Genomic DNA, 12659 nt, shown 5'->3' with positions numbered 1-12659 from the left:
CTTTGAACTCTGCACCTGACCGGCCCTGAGCTGCTGGTGTGGTGACTTTGGGGTTGCTCTGAACCCCCAACGGTGGGCTACCGTGGACCAAGAACTGAGCCCTGTAAGTGTCTTACTTACCTGGTTAACCTAACAAATACTTACCTCCCCTAGGAACTGTGAAAATTGCACTGTGTCCACTTTTAAAACAGCTATTTGCGAATAACTTGAAAAGTATACATGCAATTTTGATGATTTGAAGTTCCTAAAGTACTTACCTGCAATACCTTTCGAATGAGATATTACATGTAGAATTTGAACCTGTGGTTCTTAAAATAAACTAAGAAAAGATATTTTTCTATACAAAACCTATTGGCTGGATTTGTCTCTGAGTGTGTGTACCTCATTTATTGTCTATGTGTATGTACAACAAATGCTTAACACTACTCCTTGGATAAGCCTACTGCTCGACCACACTACCACAAAATAGAGCATTAGTATTATCTATTTTTACCACTATTTTACCTCTAAGGGGAACCCTTGGACTCTGTGCATGCTATTCCTTACTTTGAAATAGCACATACAGAGCCAACTTCCTACATTGGTGGATCAGCGGTGGGGTACAAGACTTTGCATTTGCTGGACTACTCAGCCAATACCTGATCACACGACAAATTCCAAAATTGTCATTAGAAATTGATTTTTGCAATTTGAAAAGTTTTCTAAATTCTTAAAAGACCTGCTAGGGCCTTGTGTTAGATCCTATTTAGCATTTCTTTTAGAGTTTAAAAGTTTGTAAAAGTTTGAATTAGAACCTAGAACTAGTTGTAGATTCTTAAAAAGTATTCCAACTTTTAGAAGCAAAATGTCTAGCACAGATGTGACTGTGGTGGAACTCGACACCACACCTTACCTCCATCTTAAGATGAGGGAGCTAAGGTCACTCTGTAAAATAAAGAAAATAACAATGGGCCCCAAACCTACCAAAATACAGCTCCAGGAGCTTTTGGCAGAGTTTGAAAAGGCCAACCCCTCTGAGGGTGGCAACTCAGAGGAAGAGGATAGTGACTTGGAGGAAAATTCCCCCCTACCAGTCCTATCTAGGGAGAACAGGGTCCCTCAAACCCTGACTCCAAAAATAATAGTCAGAGATGCTGGTTCCCTCATAGGAGAGACCAACACCTCTGAAATCACTGAGGATAACTCCAGTGAAGATGACCCCCTGTTAGCCAGGATGGTCAAAAGATTGGCTTTGGAAAAGCAGCTCCTAGCCATAGAAAGGGAAAGAAAAGAGATGGGCCTAGGTCCCATCGATGGTGGCAGCAACTTAAATAGGGTCAGAGATTCTCCTGACATCCTAAAAATCCCCAAAGGGATTGTAACAAAATATGAAGATGGTGATGACATCACCAAATGGTTCACAGCTTTTGAGAGGGCTTGTGTAACCAGAAAAGTAAACAGATCTCACTGGGGTGCTCCCCTTTGGGAAATGTTCACTGGAAAGTGTAGGGATAGACTCCTCACACTCTCTGGAAAAGATGCAGAATCTTATGACCTCATGAAGGGTACCCTGATTGAGGGCTTTGGATTCTCCACTGAGGAGTATAGAATTAGATTCAGGGGGGCTCAAAAATCCTCGAGCCAGACCTGGGTTGATTTTGTAGACTACTCAGTAAAAACACTAGATGGTTGGTTAACTGGAAATGAAGTGTGTGACTATGTTGGGCTTTATAATTTGTTTATGAAAGAACACATTTTAAGTAACTGCTTCAATGAAAAGTTGCATCAGTATCTGGTAGACCTAGGTCCAATTTCTCCCCAAGAATTGGGAAAGAAGGCAGACCACTGGGTCAAGACTAGGGTAACCAAAACTTCCACTGGGGGTGACCAAAAGAAAGGGGTTACAAAAACTCCCCAGGAGAAAGTGGGTGACACTAGAAACAAAGAAAAAGAGTCCTCTGTAGGCCCCCAAAAACCAGAACAGGTGGGTGGGCCCCAAGACACAACCCAAAACAAAGGTGGGTACCAGGGTAAGAACTGGGATGCCACTAAGGCCTGGTGCCACAACTGTAAACAGTCTGGGCACCACACCAAGGACACTTCTTGTCCCAAAAACAAACCCCAGAACAAAATTCCTGGGGTAACCAGTGTAGCCATGGGAGATGACTCCTCAGATGAGGAGGTCTTCCTAGCCTTCAACTGGAAACAGGGCCCAACAGGTGAGTTGGAGATTCCAGAGGGAAGTAGACACTTCCACCACCTACTGGTGAATGGAATCCCAACCACTGCCCTGAGAGACACTTGTGCCAGTCACACTATTGTGCATGACAGGCTGGTGCTCTCAAACCAGTACATCCCAGGTGAGACTGCCAGGGTAAGAGTTAGCCTAGACAGGGTCACTAAGAGGCCTGTGGCTTTAGTGCCCATAGAAGTGGGTGGCACTCTTAGCTGGAGAAGGGTAGTAGTCAGTACAGACCTCCCCCTTGATTGTCTCCTTGGAAATGACTACCCAGAGGTTAGTCAGAGCCCAAGAGAGGAACTGGTCCAGTGCCAGTCCTCTCCCAAGGATTCTGGAAATCCTGCCTCTGCAGTAAATGCAAGCAGGCCCCAGAAGAAGAAGAAAAGAAAACAGAGTAGGAGGGGTGGACAACCTTTAGCCAAGGTTACAGCAAGCCAGGGAGATTCTGCTCCAGTAGGGGAGAACTCCAAAAATGGCCCTGATAAAGTCCAACCTGACCCACAAGAAGTCCTGGCTAGTCAGGCAACTGTTAAACCTGAGTGGGTGGTTCCTCAGCTAACAGAAGAAAGAGTGGAAGAAGGGTGTTTACTACAAGATGTGGTAACCCCCCACTCCAATACAGCAGACAGGCAACCTGAACCCAAAGAAGCCTGTAACTTAGCCCCTTCCCTTTTAGGTGAAGAGCTAAAGGTGTGGTTCTGGGCACTGACAGCTGTCAGTGGCCTCTGCTGGGTGTTAGCCTTTATGGCTGCACTATCCTTAGCATGGTGGTCTGACCCCATGCCAAATAGCAAGTTAGGCCCCCTGACCCTATTGGTCATGGTGGGGTTACTCCAGCTCTGGGTAACCTCTCTGGGTAAGCTAGGGGTGACCCTGGCCAAGATAAGGTTAGCAGAGGTGGACACCTCTAAGACCAAAATAGAAAGAATGGGTGGAGACATTGAAGAGGCAGACAAGAGGCAATTCAGACTAGGTCCTATCACTGTGGAAGTGGGTCAGTTCCCCAAAGGGAATGACCTGAACAGAAGGATGTAAGGCAGAGTAGGCCCTGCAACTAACCAGCCTATTTCTCCTACTCTTCCTCGCCTGACAGACTAGGAAGACTCTCCCAGCTTGGGCTGAGTCTCCTGGCCTGTAGGCTGGGGGGGGCTTGTGTAAAGAAATGGCTCCCTGTTGCAGTTACCCCCCACTTTTTGCCTGATACTGATGCTGACTTGACTGAGAAGTGTGCTGGGACCCTGCTAACCAGGCCCCAGCACCAGTGTTCCTTCACCTAAAATGTACCATTGTATCCACAATTGGCACACCCTGGCATTCAGATAAGTCCCTTATAACTGGTACTTCTAGTACCAAGGGCCCTGATGCCAAGAAAGGTCTCTAAGGGCTGCAGCATGTCTTATGCCACCCTAGAGACCCCTCACTCAGCACAGACACACTGCTTACAAGCCTGTGTGTGCTGGTGAGAACAAAATGAGTAAGTCGACATGGCACTCCCCTCAGGGTGCCATGCCAGCCTCTCACTGCCTATGCAGTATAGGTAAGACACCCCTCTAGCAGGCCTTACAGCCCTAAGGCAGGGTGCACTATACCATAGGTGAGGGTACCAGTGCATGAGCACTGTGCCCCTACAGTGTCTAAGCAAAACCTTAGACATTGTAAGTGCAGGGTAGCCATAAGAGTATATGGTCTGGGAGTCTGTTTTACACGACCTCCACAGCACCATAATGGCTACACTGAAAACTGGGAAGTTTGGTATCAAACTTCTCAGCACAATAAATGCACACTGATGCCAGTGTACATTTTATTGCAAAATACACCCCAGAGGGCACCTTAGAGGTGCCCCCTGAAACTTAACCAACTAGCTGTGTAGGCTGACTGGTTCCAGCAGCCTGCCACACTAGAGACATGTTGCTGGCCCCATGGGGAGAGTGCCTTTGTCACTCTGAGGCCAGTAACAAAGCCTGCACTGGGTGGAGATGCTAACACCTCCCCCAGGCAGGAGCTGTGACACCTGGCGGTGAGCCTCAAAGGCTCACCCCTTTGTCACAGCCCAGCAGGGCACTCCAGCTTAGTGGAGTTGCCCGCCCCCTCCGGCCACGGCCCCCACTTTTGGCGGCAAGGCTGGAGGGAACAAAGAAAGCAACAAGGAGGAGTCACTGGCCAGTCAGGACAGCCCCTAAGGTGTCCTGAGCTGAAGTGACTCTAACTTTTAGAAATCCTCCATCTTGCAGATGGAGAATTCCCCCAATAGGGTTAGGATTGTGACCCTCTCCCCTTGGGAGGAGGCACAAAGAGGGTGTACCCACCCTCAGGGCTAGTAGCCATTGGCTACTAACCCCCCAGACCTAAACACGCCCTTAAATTTAGTATTTAAGGGCTACCCTGAACCCTAGAAAATTAGATTCCTGCAACTACAAGAAGAAGGACTGCCTAGCTGAAAACCCCTGCAGAGGAAGACCAGAAGACGACAACTGCCTTGGCTCCAGAAACTCACCGGCCTGTCTCCTGCCTTCCAAAGATCCTGCTCCAGCGACGCCTTCCAAAGGGACCAGCGACCTCGACATCCTCTGAGGACTGCCCCTGCTTCGAAAAGACAAGAAACTCCCGAGGACAGCGGACCTGCTCCAAGAAAGGCTGCAACTTTGTTTCCAGCAGATTTAAAGAACCCTGCAAGCTCCCCGCAAGAAGCGTGAGACTTGCAACACTGCACCCGGCGACCCCGACTCGGCTGGTGGCGATCCAACACCTCAGGAGGGACCCCAGGACTACTCTGATACTGTGAGTACCAAAACCTGTCCCCCCTGAGCCCCCACAGCGCCGCCTGCAGAGGGAATCCCGAGGCTTCCCCTGACCGCGACTCTTTGAACCTAAAGTCCCGACGCCTGGGAGAGACCCTGCACCCGCAGCCCCCAGGACCTGAAGGACCGGACTTTCACTGGAGAAGTGACCCCCAGGAGTCCCTCTCCCTTGCCCAAGTGGAGGTTTCCCCGAGGAATCCCCCCCTTGCCTGCCTGCAGCGCTGAAGAGATCCCGAGATCTCTCATAGACTAACATTGAAAACCCGACGCTTGTTTCTACACTGCACCCGGCCGCCCCCGCGCTGCTGAGGGTGAAATTTCTGTGTGGACTTGTGTCCCCCCCGGTGCCCTACAAAACCCCTCTGGTCTACCTCCGAAGACGCGGGTACTTACCTGCAAGCAGACCGGAACCGGGGCACCCCCTTCTCTCCATTCTAGCCTATGTGTTTTGGGCACCACTTTGAACTCTGCACCTGACCGGCCCTGAGCTGCTGGTGTGGTGACTTTGGGGTTGCTCTGAACCCCCAACGGTGGGCTACCGTGGACCAAGAACTGAGCCCTGTAAGTGTCTTACTTACCTGGTTAACCTAACAAATACTTACCTCCCCTAGGAACTGTGAAAATTGCACTGTGTCCACTTTTAAAACAGCTATTTGCGAATAACTTGAAAAGTATACATGCAATTTTGATGATTTGAAGTTCCTAAAGTACTTACCTGCAATACCTTTCGAATGAGATATTACATGTAGAATTTGAACCTGTGGTTCTTAAAATAAACTAAGAAAAGATATTTTTCTATACAAAACCTATTGGCTGGATTTGTCTCTGAGTGTGTGTACCTCATTTATTGTCTATGTGTATGTACAACAAATGCTTAACACTACTCCTTGGATAAGCCTACTGCTCGACCACACTACCACAAAATAGAGCATTAGTATTATCTATTTTTACCACTATTTTACCTCTAAGGGGAACCCTTGGACTCTGTGCATGCTATTCCTTACTTTGAAATAGCACATACAGAGCCAACTTCCTACAGTTGGTTTCCATCCCGGTTGGTTGAGTCCGTCCAGGTGGTACTATCCTACCTGGATGGGCTAGGTGGTCAAATGATGAAGCATGACACTATATAGTGTGTGAGACCACCTAATCCGTAAGGAGAAATTCCCCTCCGGACAACCACATTCAGCACACAAACAAGTCCCGAAGTTCGAAATACACAGAGGATGCAGGGCAACTTCCTTGCACTTGGTACCCATAAAAACACCCCATACTCCTTGTGTACTTGGTTTCCATCCCGGCCGCAGAGTTTGTAGCCTTCCATTCCATGTGAGAAGACTCAACACTTTTCCTCCTACAGTGCCAAATGCACTCTCTGCCCTTGGGGCCTGTCATAACACCACATGCACCAGATAACCCTTTAGAGAATGACGCTCCTGACTTAATACAACCTACACCCTTTAAAAGCTGCCCGCAGTGCCAGTCTAACACCTCCGGCCAACCTCCTTGGCATCTGCAATCTTTGCCTGTTTCTGGACCACAACGAGGGCACTGCAACTGTTGTTTGGCGTTCCACAGCAAGATGGCTCTGTTACCGTCGAGACGGCTGGTGTGCCCACAGTAGAATGACCAAATCCTCTTCAGAAACGCCGGATAGCTTCAGCGAGCTAATCCTATTGGCACTTGCTGGTTGTTGCAGCGAAATTAACGACCTCACGTGCAGATGATCATTTGTTCCACCGAGGCCGCACCCTGCAGTTCTGCCTCCTTTCCATGTGAGAGCTCTGCAGGTTTATTGGGCAAGCGATGGGCTTGGTTTTAAAACTCATGTCTTAACTTTCCCAACCTCCGCCTTACAGTTCTATTAGTCACATGACGGCCCCAGTCAGTTGAGAGTCTGTGCAAACTTTGCCTTATCATTTAATGACATGAAATGGCCTCAGGTGATTGACAGTCTGTGCAAGGTCTAAGAGCAGGTGGTCCTTGCAGCGCTATTTCATACCTAGTCTTAATATTTTTTATAAAAATATCCAATGTAATTCAGGGAACTGAAGGGGATGTTTACTCAGATGGTGAAATAGGAAGAATGGCATTTTTCTGATGCCTCAAGTAAGTTACAACCTGTTAAATTCCAGAACTTCCTGTGAACATCCCAGGAGCCCGATAGGCAGTGGCCTGATCTCGCTGTGACATCCTGGCACGGATTTTCAAGTCCATCCATAGTAATTGCCAGTCTCTATCCAAGGTTAGACGCAGATCATGAACCTCTACATGTTCACCCCTTGTCCTGAGTCCGAGAATCGCCGCATCATCAGCAAAAGCTCCCCTCGTCTTAGATCTAATGAACTGTTGTGGAGCCTCTTTGCAGCATAAATAAAAACAAATACATTCTATTCTATTCTGTGATACTTGTGGATCGCTTGGCTACTCGTAGGCCTCCCGGCGCTAGGACAGTCATCAGTACAGCAAAAACACTACATGGAAGGGAGACCAGTGGCTGAATAACAGGTTTTCAAGGCCTTGCAAAAAAGGCATTCGTGAGTCATCCGGCGCAGTGCGAGTGGAAGGGTGTTCCAGAGTTTCGGAGCCACATGAGAGAAAAAGCGGCGACCCCGAGAGGATCTCTAGCACTTGGTACCTTGAGCAAGAGACCTGTTGAGGATCTAAGCAGCCTCCCAGGGGTATCGGGGGTGGGTAATGACGGGCCCCTCTTGTGGAGTGCGCTTTGCAGGAGGCACAAGGGCTTCATTGCACTCGCTGCTTCCCCGGAAGCCAGTGTAGCTCTTTCAGGGCTTTCTTTGCTGATGAGCGCCTTAGGAGGTTCAGAAGGAGGCAGCCGCGTCATTTTGAGTGACCTGTAACCTCTTAGTCACATATTGAAGGGAACCAAGGTACAGAGGATTTCCGTAATCAATCCCGGAATTAAAGAGGGCGTGGATGATACATCTTGCTAGGAAAGAAGACTGAGTACCTTTCTTAACAATCTCAGGGTACCGCATCAATAAGGCAGCAAGCTGCTTCGGCTGGTGTTCCGTAGTAGGGATGGAGTCAAGCCACATACCAAGGCTGTTTATCACAGGCTTCGAGCTGGCTAGCTTCTCCAGACAGACAGGGATGAGGGAGGGGGAAACTTGCAGAGGGTGTTTGCAGTATCATCACCTCAGTCTTGTCCTCATTGAGCTTAAGCTTGTAGGTGGCCATCCGTCTGGCTACTTCATGGAAACGATGAGAGACAGGGTGAGAAGAGCTGGCGCCAGGCGATATTGAAATCACCAGGTGAGTGTCATCAGCGTATGGGACTGCTGACAGCCCAGGAGGGCGCACAACCTCAGCTAATGGGTGCATGTATACATTAAAGAGAGGGGTTCGGGCGGATCCCTGGGGCACCCCACAACTCATAGGTAAGGTGTCGGAGTAACAAGGTAAGGTGTTGGAGTAACAGACATGGTCTAAAACTTGAAAAGTTCGGTTCTCCAAGAAGGAGAGACATTTTAGGGCACGGCCTTCAGTGCCAGCTTTCACTATCCGATGGAGGAGCGTGGCATAGTCACTGTGTCAAAAGTCGCAGCTGAACCTCCTTGAGCCAACAGACGTCTTGCTTCATCCGTCACTGTCAGTGAAGCAGTGTCTGTGCTTTCAGTGGGGTGGTGGATCTGGTTGGATTCCAGGTAGGCTGTAGATGTTTGTTGACAGGCTTTGCTAAAAGCTTCGAAGCACCTGCAGCAGTAAGACTGGCCTTTTGTTACCCAGACAAAGGGTCGAGACCAGGTTTTTAGAAGCAGTTTGACCACCGCATGCTTCCATTGCGAGGGCACATGCCCGTATGAGAGGGAGGGATTAAGTAACTCTACCAAGACCGGGGCAAAGCTATCAGACCCCAGCCTTAAAATGTGAAGGGGGGCAGGATCAAGGGAGGGGTCCTGACTTCATTATGCTGTGCAGGTCTGTGAGAAGGTTCACGGCAAGGTCCGGAAAGGTGAGAGGGTCTCAGCTGAATGTGCTGTATGGGTACCGTGGGAGTCCCCCAGGTTTACGCTGTCAGGGAAGGAAGAATAGATATCTAGTGTCTTCTTCCGAAAGAAGTTGGCCAAATTATTACTATGCTCTATGGAGGTTTGCAGGGCTGAGCCATGAGGCTTTGACTCCGTGATGTCTTTTAAAATCCGAAGAATCTCTTTGGGGGATGAGCGGATTGAAAAATCTCTTTGGGGGATGAGCGGGTTGAAGAATCTCTTTGGGGGATGAGTGGGTTGAAGAATCTCTTTGGGGGGATGAGCGGGTTGAAGAATCTCTTTGGGGGGATGAGCGGGTTGAAGAATCTCTTTGGGGGATGAGTGGGTTGAAGAATCTCTTTGGGGGATGAGTGGGTTGAAGAATCTCTTTGGGGGATGAGTGGGTTGAAGAATCTCTTTGGGGGATGAGTGGGTTGAAGAATCTCTTTGGGGGATGAGTGGGTTGAAGAATCTCTTTGGGGGATGAGCGGGTTGAAGAATCTCTTTGGGGGATGAGCGGGTGGAAGAATCTCTTTGGGGGATGAGCGGGTTGAAGAATCTCTTTGGGGGATGAGCGGGTTGAAGAATCTCTTTGGGGGATGAGCGGGTTGAAGAATCTCTTTGGGGGATGAGTGGGTTGAAGAATCTCTTTGGGGGATGAGCGGGTTGAAGAATCTCTTTGGGGGATGAGCGGGTTGAAGAATCTCTTTGGAGGATGAGCGGGTTGAAGAATCTCTTTGGGGGATGAGCGGGCTGAAGAATCTCTTTGGGGGATGAGCGGGCTGAAGAATCTCTTTGGGGGATGAGCGGGCTGAAGAATCTCTTTGGGGGATGAGCGGGTTGAAGAATCTCTTTGGGGGATGAGCGGGTTGAAGAATCTCTTTGGGGGATGAGCGGGTTGAAGAATCTCTTTGGGGGATGAGCGGGTTGAAGAATCTCTTTGGGGGATGAGCGGGTTGAAGAATCTCTTTGGGGGATGAGCGGGTTGAAGAATCTCTTTGGGGGATGAGCGGGTTGAAGAATCTCTTTGGGGGATGAGCGGGTTGAAGAATCTCTTTGGGGGATGAGCGGGTTGAAGAATCTCTTTGGGGGATGAGCGGGCCGCTCAGTTTTGAAGGGAAATAGGCTGCTTGAGAAGCTCTTATTCCTGCATGATGAAGCCTAGCAGCGCTCCTATGCTTAGCCTTGCTGGCTTCATCACAGAGCTTCCTCCAACTACTCTCGAGGCTCTTACGATCTATGTTTATCCACGTAGAAGGGAATTGAACCAGGGAGACCTGCTGGTCTATGCAACAAAATTCCGGAGAGGGTAAATGTGCGACTACGAGCCACAGTGAATGCAGTTCGGTATCTGAAAAGGAACAAACATACCCTTCAGGGTTTCCTTGTAAATAATCGCTAACCCCCCTGCCCCCCAACCTACTTTGCCTACACATCAGCTCCATAAATGCAAAGCCCAGGGGGTAAGGCTTGGACCACATCAAGGCCAGATCGACTATGCACCCACGTTTTGATAAGAAAGAGTACATGAGGTACCTGATCCATTAAAAGAGCATAGATGTCCAGTTTATATGCGGCCAAGAAGCAACAGTGGTCCAGGAGCAAACACCAGGTTGTGGTTGGTCACTAGGGCTTGGCTCGGGACACCAGCCACAGCTCTCACAGACCAAGGAGGAGTAGGAGATGTCTATAAAATGACTACAAGGGCCTGCTTCAGAAGTTTGTAAAGCTCGCAGCTGGCTAGCAGCATAGGATAGGCTATCCTGCATGAAACGGGCAGAGTGCCTGGCCCCTGGTCCCAGAAGGGCGCTGATGGGCACAGACAGGTTTGCCTTTGGCGCGCCCGCCCTGCATCCTTCATTTTAAAGGGTACAGACCGAAACACTAGAGCGCATCCGGACCAGGATGTAATGTAATGAACTGTTGGACAATTTAAGTTAATTTGTCTGATGAACAGTAAATCCCACTTCATCACTTTATTACTGTGTCCCGGGGGCCACTTAAACCAGGAATTACTACCCAAAGACCAAATCACTATGAACTTTTACATGACATATTTTGCAGGAACAGGGGCAACCTGAGTATTTTAGGAGTCCTGGGTTACGTATATTTTGAGGGGGGGGGGCCTGTTCAGAACAGCTTTGAATTTATGATCCAGTTTCAGCTCTCTCACGCCCTCTGTGCCCAGGTCACTGACACTGCACAGACACCCTGGCCAAATTCCATTCGTGTTTATATCTAACATTCAGGGATAATGACAAGCATTTTCAGTATTGTAATATAGGAGCACCTCACTCACACTATTGCAGATAATCTCTGCGACCCGACACCATGGCTCATGCGAGGACCTGTTTTCATCTAAAAGGAGCTTTTTTATGGATGTTGCATGGTCTTGAAAAACATAAACATAGCATTTCTCTGCAAAGTGTCAGTAACAAACTCCGACAAATTACCAGTATTAAAAATAAATGAAAGAAAAAAGGTTGTTAAAACAATCTGTTTAAAGATCATTCAAGGTCATCAGGGCAGGACTGTGTGGAGAACGGAGCCAGATCTGCCAGGAGGCCCCCGACAGCTGCCCGCGCCTTTAAATCTCTCTGCAGGAATTCTCAGTGCTGGACACTACTGCCAGTTTTTATAATTTTTCTTTTTTCTTACCCACTTCCATTTTCTTTCACAAAGACCCAGAAGTTCTGGCATGCAGACCTGCCTCTACCCTGTTACATGTGTACTGACAGCAGATGCAGTGAGGTGAGGCTGATGAGGCCAGAACAAGAGGCATTTTAATCCTTTCATTTTCTTTTTCCCCTCACCAGGCGGAGAGGATCATGGAGGCCATTGAGCTGTACCGGGAGGAGTCCAGGAAGAGGGAAGAGCACCACGCCATGTGCCGGGCAGCGGAGAAGGAGGTGAGATGGAAACCTGAGGAGCAGACTGGATGGCCCCTGAAATCCAGAACCTGCTGCTTAAGACTTGGAGTCACCACGTGACTCTACAGTTCTTGTCCTAAACAAATGTATTCATAAAGGTGCTCATGCCTCAGGAATTGTCAGTATCTGGAAATGTCCTTGAATTGTTGTAAAGCAAAAATAATATAGAAAAAACCTCTGTAGGCGTAATTTAATGACAGGTTGTAGGAAAGTACCATCTTGCCTGGCATGTTACCCCCATTTTTCACTGTATATATGTTGTTTTAGTTGTATGTGTCACTGGGACCCTGCCAGCCAGGGCCCCAGTGCTCATAAGTGTGCCCTGTATGTGTTCCCTGTATGATGACTAACTGTCTCACTGAGGCTCTGCTATTCAGAACCTCAGTGGTTATGCTCTCTCATTTCTTTCCAAATTGTCACTAACAGGCTAGTGACCAATTTCACCAATTTATATTGGCATACTGGAACACCCTTATAATTCCCTAGTATATGGTACTGAGGTAGCCAGGGTATTGGGGTTCCAGGAGATCCCTATGGGCTGCAGCATTTCTTTTGCCACCCATAGGGAGCTCTGACAATTCTTACACAGGCCTGCCACTGCAGCCTGAGTGAAATAACGTCCACGTTATTTCACAGCCATTTTTCACTGCACTTAAGTAACTTATAAGTCACCTATATGTCTAACCTTTACCTGGTAAAGGTTGGGTGCTAAGTTACTTAG

The 12659-nt window shown here is 48.6% G+C and overlaps 1 protein-coding gene across 1 annotated transcript in view; it reads left to right on the top strand.

Annotated features, from left to right (window-relative positions):
• WDR3 (WD repeat domain 3) overlaps positions 1–12659 on the top strand; it is a 188218-nt gene that overhangs the window by 108087 nt on the left and 67472 nt on the right. Inside the window, exon 21 of the mRNA XM_069203010.1 lies at positions 11825–11917. Within this exon, the coding sequence (XP_069059111.1) occupies positions 11825–11917 (93 nt within the window). The remainder of the gene's footprint in view (positions 1–11824; positions 11918–12659) is intronic.

Source organism: Pleurodeles waltl, chromosome 8 (assembly GCF_031143425.1).
Source record: "Pleurodeles waltl isolate 20211129_DDA chromosome 8, aPleWal1.hap1.20221129, whole genome shotgun sequence".
Taxonomy (NCBI): Eukaryota; Metazoa; Chordata; class Amphibia; order Caudata; family Salamandridae; genus Pleurodeles; species Pleurodeles waltl.
The sequence above is the reverse complement of the archived record's forward strand: the minus strand, read 5'-3'. Positions and strand labels throughout refer to the sequence as shown.